The 11,884-nt window shown below is 33.4% G+C and overlaps 1 protein-coding gene across 1 annotated transcript; it reads right to left on the bottom strand.

The window, feature by feature from the left end:
• Nucleotides 1-939: 939 nt before the first annotated feature.
• On the bottom strand, nt 940-10,959 carry mfsd4ab (major facilitator superfamily domain containing 4Ab). Its single transcript, XM_048179237.1, has 10 exons — nt 10,069-10,959; nt 6,188-6,386; nt 5,815-6,048; nt 5,582-5,735; nt 4,173-4,303; nt 3,905-4,078; nt 3,548-3,695; nt 1,964-2,034; nt 1,765-1,882; nt 940-1,663 (listed from the first exon to the last, which is right to left on the bottom strand). The coding sequence occupies exons 1-10, from the start codon at nt 10,296-10,298 to the stop codon at nt 1,536-1,538; spliced, it is 1,587 nt and encodes a 528-aa protein (XP_048035194.1). The 5' UTR covers nt 10,299-10,959; the 3' UTR covers nt 940-1,535.
• Nucleotides 10,960-11,884: the final 925 nt, after the last annotated feature.

Below are 11,884 nucleotides of genomic sequence, written 5' to 3' on the forward strand. Positions count from 1 at the left end.
CGGCTCTCTTGTCTCCGTGAATACAGTAATAAACTATGGTAACTTTAACCACATTTAACAGTACATTAGCAACATGCTAACGAAACATTTAGAAAGACAATTTACAAATATCACTAAAAATATCATGTTATCATGGATCATGTCAGTTATTATTGCTCCATCTGCCATTTTTCGCTATTGTCCTTGCTTGCTTACCTAGTCTGATGATTCAGCTGTGCACATCCAGGCGTTCTGCCCTTGAACATGGGCTGGCATATGCAAATATTGGGGTCATACATATTAATGATCCCGACTGTTACGTAACAGTCGGTGTTATGTTGAGATTCGCCTGTTCTTCGGAGGTCTTTTAAACAAATGAGATTTATATAAGAAAGAGGAAACAATGGAGTTTGAAACTCTGTGCATGTCTTTTCCATGTACTGAACTCTTGTTATTCAACTATGCCAATATAAATTCAATATTTAATTCTAGGGCACCTTTAACTTGTGTGAGCTGTGCTTCATTGCACTATTGACAGTGGAAAAATGACATTTTCACCCCTGAATTTTTGCCAGTCTTTGAAATGTAACTTATATGATCGCACCTTAATAATGACAACCATTTTAGGATAGTTCACCCAAAAGTGAAAATTCAGTCATCATTTACTCATGTCGTTCCAAAACTGTACTCTTCTAAGGAACATGAAAGGTATTTTAAAGAATATTTTAACGGCAACAAAATAAAAACATTGTTAATCTTCTGCTTGGTTATGAAGAATAATACTAATAAAAAAGTCATACAGGTTTGCAACAACAGGAGAGTAAATCATTTTGGGGGGAACTGTCACTTTAAGATGAGTTATTCAGTGTCTGACCCCCATAGTCTAATCTCAATCATAATTTGTCTAGGGTACATGTTTATTTTGGCAGAATACATGAACTTTGCACAACATGACGACTGTTGACATGGTGAACAATAATTTATTGCAATATTACTACAGTTTGCATTAGTTTTTCAAAAGCTGTTGAATTTTTCAAATAAACACAGTACAATATTCTGGCCATGACCTTCCAGCCCAAGACCAGTTTTAACAAGATTAAAAATGTTTTGAAGGACTAGAGAGAAGTTCTAGGAATTCTTAGATTGGTGAATTATTAATTAAGAGTTCATTCTGGTATTTAATTGGTGTTAATGATTTTCAGTCTTGGGTAAAGTACAAAACTTTATTTATATTTATTCATTTTATGCCTTAAATTTCTTAATTTCCCTCCTGTATTTAAATGTTTCTCACATTTGTCTTCTCTTCCTGTAATATTAATAAATATAAATTTAACATACAAGATTATTTGAAAGAAACTGAACCACAAAAAAAAAAAAAAAAAACATGTATAATACCAAACTTAGCAGAAATACATAAAAAATATATTGTATCACTGTTTAGGGTTTTCTGTTTTGTTCTGTTTTTTTGTTTGTTGTTTTTGTTTTTTACACAAATAAGATATTAAAAGCACATTCACTGTTTACAGTTTAGTTGTCTTAAGTATTTCCAGCTGGTCTCATCCAGAGTCACATTTAATTGATTCAGTTTGTATTACAGCAATTTTCTGTTCTGGAGCGGCTTTCTCTGAAGCAGGTGGAGCAGGTGCTGGTGGGGCTTCCACCATGGCTGCTTTTTTAGATGCTCCTAGAAGGTGAATATATTCAGTCATATAATGTTGCCCAGTTTAGTATTTATATCAGCAATTAAGTATGTAACTTATCACCATGCAAGTATGTTGTTTTTACCTGTGAGATTTCTGTGGATGCGGTTGCACAGGATCACGCTAAGGAGGAATATGAAACCAAGGCATCCGGTCACCAAACCACACACCAAAAAACTGTAGCTGCCTTTTTTCTGAATAAGCTGGAAGAAATTTGTTTGGGGTTATTTACTTTCTCTTAGAAAATCCTTCCCAAGTGTTAAAACACAAGCGCAAGTACTTACTGATCCAACCAACACTTGCAACGTCATCTCGCCCATTCCAGAAGTTGTCACTAAAACTGTTGTTGCACATCCTGAAGGAGGAAAAATAGAATTTTTGTTGTTGTTGTTGTTGTATATGTGGCCTTGTTTGTCCATAACTGTGGGGACCACCTGAAGAATCTGAAGTGTAGTAGGGTGAACTTAAAGTAATTAAATTTAGCTAAATTTAAGAAATCTCTGCCATGACTTAAAGTGTCAGTTCACCCAAAAATGAAAATTCTGTCATTAATTACTCACCCTCATGTCGTTCTACACCCGTAAGACCTTCGTTCATTTTCAGAACACAAATTAAGATATTTTTAATTAAATCTGATTGTTCAGTGAGGCCTGCTTCGCCAGCAAGATAATTAACACTAACAATGCCCAGAAAGCTATGAAAGACATTTAAAACAGTTCATGTGACTACAGTGGTTCAACCTTAATGTTATGAAGCTACGAGAATACTTTTTGTGCACCAAAAAAAGAAAATAACGACTTTATTCAACAATATCTAGTGATGGGCGATTTCAAAACACCGCTTCATGAAGCTTCGAAGCTTTTGTTTCGAATCAGTGGTTCAGAATGTGTATTAAACTGCCAAAGTCACGCCACCCAGTGGTGAACCATTGAAAATTCGAAACACTTATGACCTAATGAAGCCTCGTTTACTGAAATCACATGACTTTTGCAGTTTGATACACAATCTGAACCACTGATTCGAATCAAAAGATTTGTAAAGCTTCGAAGCTTCATGAAGCAGTGTTTTGAAATCGCCCATCACTAGATATTGTTTTTGGTGCACAAAAAGTATTCTTGTTGCTTCATAACATTAATGTTGAACCACTGTAGTCACATGAACTGTTTTGTCTTTATGTATGTATATACATCTTTAGTACCTTTCTGGACATCTGAACGTGTTCATTGTTTCGCCGGCAATGCAGGCCTCACTGAGCCATCGGATTTCATCAAAAATATCTTAATTTGTGTTCCGAAGATGAACGGAGGTCTTACGGGTTTGGAACGACATGAGGGTGAGTAATTAATGACAGAATTTTCATTTTTGGGTGAACTAACCCTTTAAAATAGGACACGTGTGTCTCTGGGCTAGTTTTGGGATGTATTTGAATCCCAAAAGTGAGCTAAATATAGCTTCCCCTTTTTAGGAATATATGAGAATATTGTTAAATATAATTAATATAATGTATATAAATATATTAAATAATTGTTCATTTCTGTATTTAGCAATTAGCATGTTAAATTTTAATTTAATAATAATAAATTTGGAAAAATTCAAATTCATATAGAGAATAATTAGAAATAATTATATATATATATATATATATATATATATATATATATATATATATAAATTTTATTTTTTTAATATTATAATATTATTAATAAGTAATATTTATATGATAAGAATAAGAATTATTTATAGTTGATATAATAATTACAAAAACTATAAAAAATAAAAAATATTGTTATGGAATATAGAACATAAGAACAATTTAAGTAAATGGCCCCACACTGTGATATAAAACAAGTATGTTGTGTGCCGTTTACCGCGGTAGTTTAGGATGTCTTCAGTGTAGGCCACAATGCAGGGGAAAACACTACTGATGAAAAGCCCGAGCAAGGTCGTCCCAACAAACAGAAACACTCTGTTTGTGTAGAGGATCATTAACAGCAGCAATGTTACAATCACACCAGCCTTAACAAGAGAGAGAGAGCAGAGAGGATCCATATTCAACAATCGTAAATCTACGATTCATCACAGACTCAACAGCCTCATGCTGCATTTCTAACAACTGATAGCAACTGCTTTAATGGAGCATGAAGGGAGTTTGGGTGGGTGTATACTCTGTAAACAGTGAAAATCAGCTGTATGTATGTTAATTACAGTGCTTCATAATATATTACCAGGTTCACAACGAGCAGATATACCGGCCTGAAGCGGTACGATAGCGGGATAGACACCAGTCGTCCAGCAGTGACGGCTGCCCAGAAGATACAGTTCAGGTATCCTGCCATTTTAGCGTGCAGAGACATGGGAGCTGAAACAGCATACGTGTAAACAAAGCCGGCATAGACCCCCTAAAGGTGAGGTTCAATGGTCAAGTGTGAATATTAACTTGCAGTTCTCAAAAAAATATTAATAAAAATAATTAGCCTCATTGAGTGCACACACCATAATGCCCTCTGTCATAAACAGCACCATGCCGCCCAAGATATGGATAACAAAAAAAGTGGCCGGTAACCCACGCATGTTACCATTCATACAGCAGCTGAAAATGTTTCCATGTCCTGAATGATGAAAATCTAAAGAGAAAAGTTGGGGAGAGTTATTGAGTCAGAAGTTCAATTGCATAAGCAATAAGGTACGAGAGTACCTTATTGTTTTTATAAAACTACTATACGAGTACCTTACTGCTTTTATAAAACGGTTACTACACAATAAAAGCCATATACCAATGTATAAAAGCCAAATATAAAATACCAATGTATAAAAGCCAAATATGTTACCAATATAAAAGCCAAAAATGATTATAAATGCAACTTTCATGAAGTAAAGTTTCACCAAAAGTCTTCCTTCTGCCGTAAAAAATAGTCCCTGACCGTGAACAGCAACAGAAGTTTTATTATTTCATTATTTAGTCTTTATGAGTGTGTCAGTCAGTGGCAAAGACTTTTACATTGAAAAGACTGAATTGTGAACACGGAACAAGACACAACTGACAAATGCTTTAACTAGAGCTGTCAGTCACGGGAAAACCCCTTAACTGTTAAAAGGACAAGATATTGCAGCGGACATTTAGGTATATTTTTTATTTTGAACATAGGACTGACCTGAAGGAAAATGCTAAATCTGAATGCAGGTTCTACATAATACAGTAAACTTCAATGAACAATATCAATTGAGAATATACAGTTTACGTTGCTAAGTGCGGTTGCTAAGTGCGGTTGCTAAGGGTGTTGTGTAGTTAGAACCGGTGGGTGAAGCGGTCATAGCCGTGTTTTATCGTGAATAAATCAGAATCAAGGACAGGAATTAACTGTTTTAAAAATGGTTTTACATGTTAGTTTCAATCACCTACACTACTGTTTGTGGTCAGTATGATTTTTTTTTAAAGAAATTAATACTTTCATTAAGCAAAGATGCATTAAATTGATCAAAAAAGACAGTAAAGACATTTATAATGTCACAAATTATTTTAAAATTTCAAAATTGCTGTTCTTTTGAACTTTCTATTTAGAACATATTTTATGGTTTCCACAAAAATATTAAGCAGCACAACTGTTTTCAACACTGATAATAAGAAATGTTTCTTGAGCATCATATCTGCATATTAGAATGATTTCTGAAGGATCATGTGACACTGAAGACTGGAGTAATGATGCTGAAAATTCAGCTTTGATATCACATTTTAAAATATATAACAATAGAAAATTATTTGAAATTATAATAATATTTCACAATTACTTTTTTTATCAAATAAATGCAGCCTTTGTGAGCATAAGAGACTTCTTCAAAAACTTTAAAAATTCCTACTGACCCCAAAGTTCTGAATGTTAGTGTAGTTTAAAGATCACTTGTACCTGCATCATGTGGCTCAGGCATTTCTGTGATTTCTGGTGCTTTAGTCTCCATGGCTAACTCATCTTTGTCCAGCAGTGGTGGAGTGCTGTTTGGACAACAGGAAAGTAGCTTCTCTTGGTACATCAACACAAAAACTGCAATCGGCACAGGCAACTAGGAGAGAAAAAGACTGAGATGTTACAGATATCCAGGCTCTCCTGCACACTGCACACAGGGCTATACATCAGCTTACATTTATGAGAGCCATGATCCAGAAGGCGTACGACACACTGGCCTTCTCCTCGACCGGCTCTGAGTGCGGGGAATTCTCAGGAAGGATTACAGGTGACCTGTAGCTGGATCTGAAATGGAGAAGTATCTCTGTGGCATTTTCTGTGCTGTTACTGCTCAGGCAGTGCCCTGATATAAAAGGCTCTGCAATCAGGGGGCTCACCAGAGCGCCAACCCCAATGAAGAAGTGCAGTGCCTGGAAACAGAGTGAAGACACAGACAGAAAACAAAGTTTTGAGCTGTTAATTTAATGTGTTAATTTTGTACAATTGATTATAACATAATGCATTTAATTGTGTGATATGATATATGTGAAGAGAAATGTCTTCACTCACCTGCAGAAAGATAGCAGAGTCTTTCTTATAAATGGACACCAGTTGGATGTTTGCAATAGTGTCGATGATGCCCATAGCCAGGCCTGACACTGCCATAGCAACCGCCAGCAACAGCACATTATAGCAAAGTGGGATGATAGCAAATACCACGGAGATGATGAGGGAGGAGAGGAAGAGAGCGATGAGAGCACCAAACAACCTGAGAAGACAAGGAAAACAGCTTTGTTGCTTGATTATTTGTTATTTTTCCCCCTTTATTTCTCACATTTTTATGTTTGTTTCAAAATATCGCCAATTACAAATGCTGATTGTTAAGATCTGTAGTAGGTATCTATCAAGATCGCTAAGTGAACTCAATATTCCACAACATAATGTTCATTAGAACTTTTTTATGTGCTTTCGTGTGTCTGAAGTAGTTAGGGCTGCACAATTAATTGAAATGAATAAATATGCGCTACAAGTTTCAGAGTGAAGCACAGCACTGTTATTTGTTTTTTTATTATCCACTGGTGTTTTCAGCGCCTCAGAGCGGCTTAGTTGCAGTAAATGCTGCTCTGCATGAACTATCTCAGCATCCGAGATCAAAACTCTGAGTTTGGGTCACTTATAATCAGTGTTGGTGAAAGTTACTTTTAACAGTAATGCATTACAATATTGCGTTACTCCCTAAAAAAAACCTAATTGTGTTAGTTACTTTTTATGAAAAGTAATGCATTACATTACTTTTTGCATTACTTTTTCTCCGCTGGGGTTGCTTGTTTGTTTTTTAATTAGCCTACAACAACAACAACAAAAAAAAAGAAATCTATTTTTGGCAAATGTTAAAGGATTAGTTCACTTTTAAATAAACTTTACTCACCCCCATGTCATCCAAGATGTCCATGTCTTTCTTTCTTCAGTCGAAAAGAAATGAAAGTTTTTGATGAAAACATTCCAGGAATTTTCTCCTTATGGTGGACTTGAATGGGCACCAAACGATTTAAGGTCAAAATTAGGTTCACTGCAGCTTCAAATTGTTCTACATGATCCCAGATGACAAATAAGGGTCTTATCTAGTGAAACCATCGCTCATTTTCTGAAAAAAATCGAAAATTATAGAATTTTTAACCTTAAATGCACATCTTGAACTAGCTCTCTTCTTCTTCTCCTCTATTTGAATTCCAGCAGTGTAGACGCTGCTAAGTGTATTACTGCCCTCCACAGGTCAAAGTTTGAACTAATTGTTATATACTATTGAACTAGCATATTGCATATAAAAATTAGTTCAAACTTTGACCTGTGGAGGGCAGTAATACGCTTAGCTGCATCTACACTGCTGGAATTCAAATAGAGAAGAAGAAGAGCACTAGTTCAAAATGAGCATTTAAGGTTAAAATTTATATAATTTTCAATTTTTTTTTGAAAATGAGCGATGGTTTCACTAGATAAGACCCTTATTTCTCATCTGGGATCATGTAGAACAATTTGAAGCTGCAGTGAAACTAATTTTGACCTTCAATCGTTTGGTGCCCATTCAAGTCCACTATAAGGAGAAAAATCCTGGAATGTTTTCATCAAAAACTTTAATTTCTTTTCAACTGAAGAAAGAAAGACATGGACATCTTGGATGACATGGGGGTGAGTAAATTATCAGGAAAAGTTTATTTAAAAGTGAACTATTCCTTTAAGGCCCCAAAAGTGAAAGAATAAGCCCCAGGCTGATGGAAATGCATATTTACGCCTGTACAGTAGAGGGCGCAGCTCAAATAAACCTTTCAGCTGGGATGCCATTCTGGATTGAAGAAGAATAAGATGCAGGAGAAAAAGTTCAACACTCTTATTTCTAAATCTAATCTGAAGTAATTTTTGCTTATTAGTATGGTTGAATTAGACCATTAAAGGTCAGCAGCAAAGACACTGGTTTATAAAGTGAGATTAAATACATAAAGTATATTTGTGTAATTTAATATATTTAATTATTACAGGTTTGCATAAAATTCTGAGATTGCATTTCACCTTTTTTATTCATTTTAAAGAATGTTTTTGTGCAAGTGAGATGAGTAAATGCATTACTTTACTAGTACTTTAGTTGCGTTACTTTAGTTGCTTGAAAAAAAGAAATCTGATTACATAACTCAAGTTACTTGTAATGCATTACCCCCAACACTGCTTATAACATGCGTTTGGGATGCGCCAACCATTTTCCCAATCTTGTAATGAGTAGCACTTATGAATAAGAGATTATGTATGGCTTAACATTTGAAAATGAAAGATATTAAGGCATCCATAAATATTAGCAATTGTAATTTTTTAGTTGCAGTCTAAAATAAAATTATATTATTTTTCTTAAACACTTAATTTTTTAAAGTTACAGTTAAATATTATGTGAAATATTTTTTTTTAAATTGTCATTTTTATTTAGTATTAATAATTATTATTTTTAAATCATAATATATCACAAAAAATATTCAAAATTTTTGTCTTTAAATCTTTAAAGTCTTTTATGTCTATTTTAAGTCTATTTGTGTTTTATATATATATATATACAGTACAGTCCAAAAGTTTGGAACCACTAAGATTTTTAATGTTTTTAAAAGAAGTTTCGTCTGCTCACCAAGGCTACATTTATTTAATTAAAAATACAGTAAAAAACAGTAATATTGTGAAATATTATTACAATTTAAAATAACTGTGTACTATTTAAATATATTTGACAAAGTAATTTATTCCTGTGATGCAAAGCTGAATTTTCAGCATCGTTACTCCAGTCTTCAGTGTCACATTCTAATATGCTGATTTGCTGCTCAATAAACATTTATGATTATTTTCAATGTTGAAAACAGTTGTGTACTTTTTTTTTCAGGATTCCTTGATAAATAGAAAGTTCAAAAGAACAGCATTTATCTGAAATACAAAGCTTCTGTAGCATTATACACTACCGTTCAAAAGTTTGGGGTCAGTAAGAATTGTTATTTTTATTTTTTTGAAAAGAAATTAAAGAAATGAATACTTTTATTCAGCAAGATGCATTAAATCAATCAAAAGTGGCAGTAAAGACATTTATAATGTTACAAAAGATTAGATTTCAGATAAACACTTTCTTTTGAACTTTCTATTCATCAAATAATCCTGAAAAAAAAAATATTGTACACAAATATTTTATACAAATGTACACATTAAATGTTTCTTGAGCAGCAGATCAGCATATTAGAATGATTTCTGAAGGATCATGTGACACTGAAGACTGGAGTAACGATGATGCTGAAAATTCAGCTTTGCATCACAGGAATAAATTACTTTGTGAAATATATTCAAATAGAAAACAGTTATTTTAAATTGTAATAATATTTCACAATATTACTGTTTTTATTGTATTTTTAATTAAATAAATGTAGCCTTGGTGAGCAGACGAAACTTCTTTTAAAAACATAAAAAATCTTAGTGGTTCCAAACTTTTGGACTGTACTATATATATATATATATATATATATATATATATATATATATATATATAGTATAGTCTCGCGAAAGTATATTTTTAATACATTGTGTTCAAATCACATCTGTTGAGGATGTCAAGAAGTTTCAGGCTGAAAGCTGACATGAAAAATTGCAATAAATCTGTGTTAAACTAAAAAATTGCCATAATAAAAGTTTAACCAACATCTGTGAGAATCACAAGGTAAAAATTAAGAAAGGGACCAAAAAGTACGTAAACTTCCAAGGCAAGAGTGTAATAAACTCTTACAGCCTTTTACATCTGACATTGAAATTGGGACTAAACAAAACAAAAAAACACAGTATTTCACAAACAACAGAGTATTACAGCAATGGAGAGTTCATCTTGATCCAGATGTCCATCTTCAGTGGACTCCCCGCATAGTTTACCAGCAGATACTTACGTTTTTGTGAAAACTCCTCCAGTCGAGCTGCCGATGAGCAGGCAGAGCTGCTGGGAGAAGAACACCCAGGTGATCTCCTGTAACGTGGAGCCAGTCTGGCATTTCAGATCTAGGATCGTAGGCCCCAGAAAGGCTATGCTCAGTCCAAAGCTAAAGAACACACTCCAGTATGTCAGTGTATGTTGACAGTTCCTACGGAAAAGTGTTAATATACGCTCCTCAATTAACATAGCGTGAAAATCTCCAATCTATTCCACTGACAGCTGTACTTCCTTGAGTCCTGGTGTCTGGATGTTTCTTTCAGTTGGTTTCAAATAATTTGCTTAGGTGACAGATGTCAGAATAGATGATCATTTCCCACATTTATATTCCTTCACTCCTCCCATTTCACGAACTTTTGTGCAATGCTTCTGAAGTTAATGCCTAAAAATCACATCTCAACAGAGCTCTTCGAAACTGTCAATGATTTTCAGTTAAACTGTCAATGATTTTGATCTTCAATGAGAGTCGTGGATCAGAAAGTGACAATGTGAACATAACTGGACTGCTTGTATTAAATCAACATGTTTTATGGGACATTATGTCTGCATGTTCTCTCACCAGGAAAGAACTCCTAAAAGAACATTTCTAAAAATTTACTGTTGGCTTTTCAACTTAGAATCAATACAATGCTACAAGGCTACGTCATTGATTCACTTTTATTATACGAAATAATCCAGAAAGCCAATGGGACAATCATTAGCTTTGCGCGTTCACAAAGTGTTACTTATATATAGCACTTGTTAAACAATGGCCTATGAACTCATCTGACTTTGTTTGAAATATCAAAACTTATAAGGACAAGGTAAAGGCCTGCAAGCTTATATGTATGTTCCTTTAAGTCAATAAAGTCTTATGAATGAATAATGAAAATTCTGTCATCATTTACTCACCCTCACGCTGTTCCAAACCTGTATGACTTTCTTTCGTCTGCAGAGCACAAAAGAAGATATTTTAGTTTATATAACTGTTATATAACTTTAACATAAAGTTTACTCATATAAAGTTATATAACAGATTTAGTTATTGCAAAAATAAAACAATAAAAATATTAATTAATTGTTGGATTAGCATGTTATGAATGTGATTTTTAAAAAATATTTTTAATGTTTTCATGTTTCATTTATATATATATATATATATATATATATATATATATATATATATATATAAAGCTTGAATATAAAACAGATTAACCACATTAAAAAAAAAAGCATAACAAACATATTTTGAAATCATATTCAAAATATTACATATTTTTATAGTTTTAATGACAATGTATATATTTTACATATTATAGATATTACACACCTTGAAGTACATTGAAGGACTCCCAAGGTTCTGTGGACCTATACAAGACTTTCACTTTAACTTATTGTATTCAATAACAGAGAATATTATTTTATGTGTTTTATGTGTATTATTTTAATGCTTCATAACATATTTCTTATTGCAACTTTTGGGATGTATATTGTTGAGCTGCATTAAAATTTGCATTGTTATACATTGTGAATTTTATACTGAGAATAAAAGCTAGTGTATAAATTGTTGCAAAGCAAACAGGCTTGAGGTTTTCAACTACATCAAAAAATGGTGTGCTCTGCACCAAATCAAGCAACAGCACTACATACAAAGTGCTCTCAAATCTGCATATCCTGGTTGCCTTTCGGGTACCCATTTGGGAGTCTGCAGAAACAGTCGTGCATATTTCTCCTAGCAACAAAAACCTTTCAGTGGCTGTAAACAGCAGAACCATGATCCATAAATGCAACTATTT

The sequence above is a fragment of the Megalobrama amblycephala genome, linkage group LG24, assembly GCF_018812025.1.
Source record: "Megalobrama amblycephala isolate DHTTF-2021 linkage group LG24, ASM1881202v1, whole genome shotgun sequence".
NCBI classification, from domain to species: domain Eukaryota; kingdom Metazoa; phylum Chordata; class Actinopteri; order Cypriniformes; family Xenocyprididae; genus Megalobrama; species Megalobrama amblycephala.

Coding starts and splice junctions, on each gene's coding strand:
- mfsd4ab (XM_048179237.1), bottom strand. CDS start 10,298: ATGTTAATTGAGGAGCGTATATTAACACTTTTCCGTAGGAACTGTCAA. Junction 6,049..6,187: donor ACTCTGCTATCTTTCTGCAG/GTGAGTGAAGAC, acceptor CTCTGTTTCCAG/GCACTGCACTTCTTCATTGG. Junction 2,035..3,547: donor AGACATCCTAAACTACCGCG/GTAAACGGCACA, acceptor TTCCTCCTTCAG/GATGTGCAACAACAGTTTTA.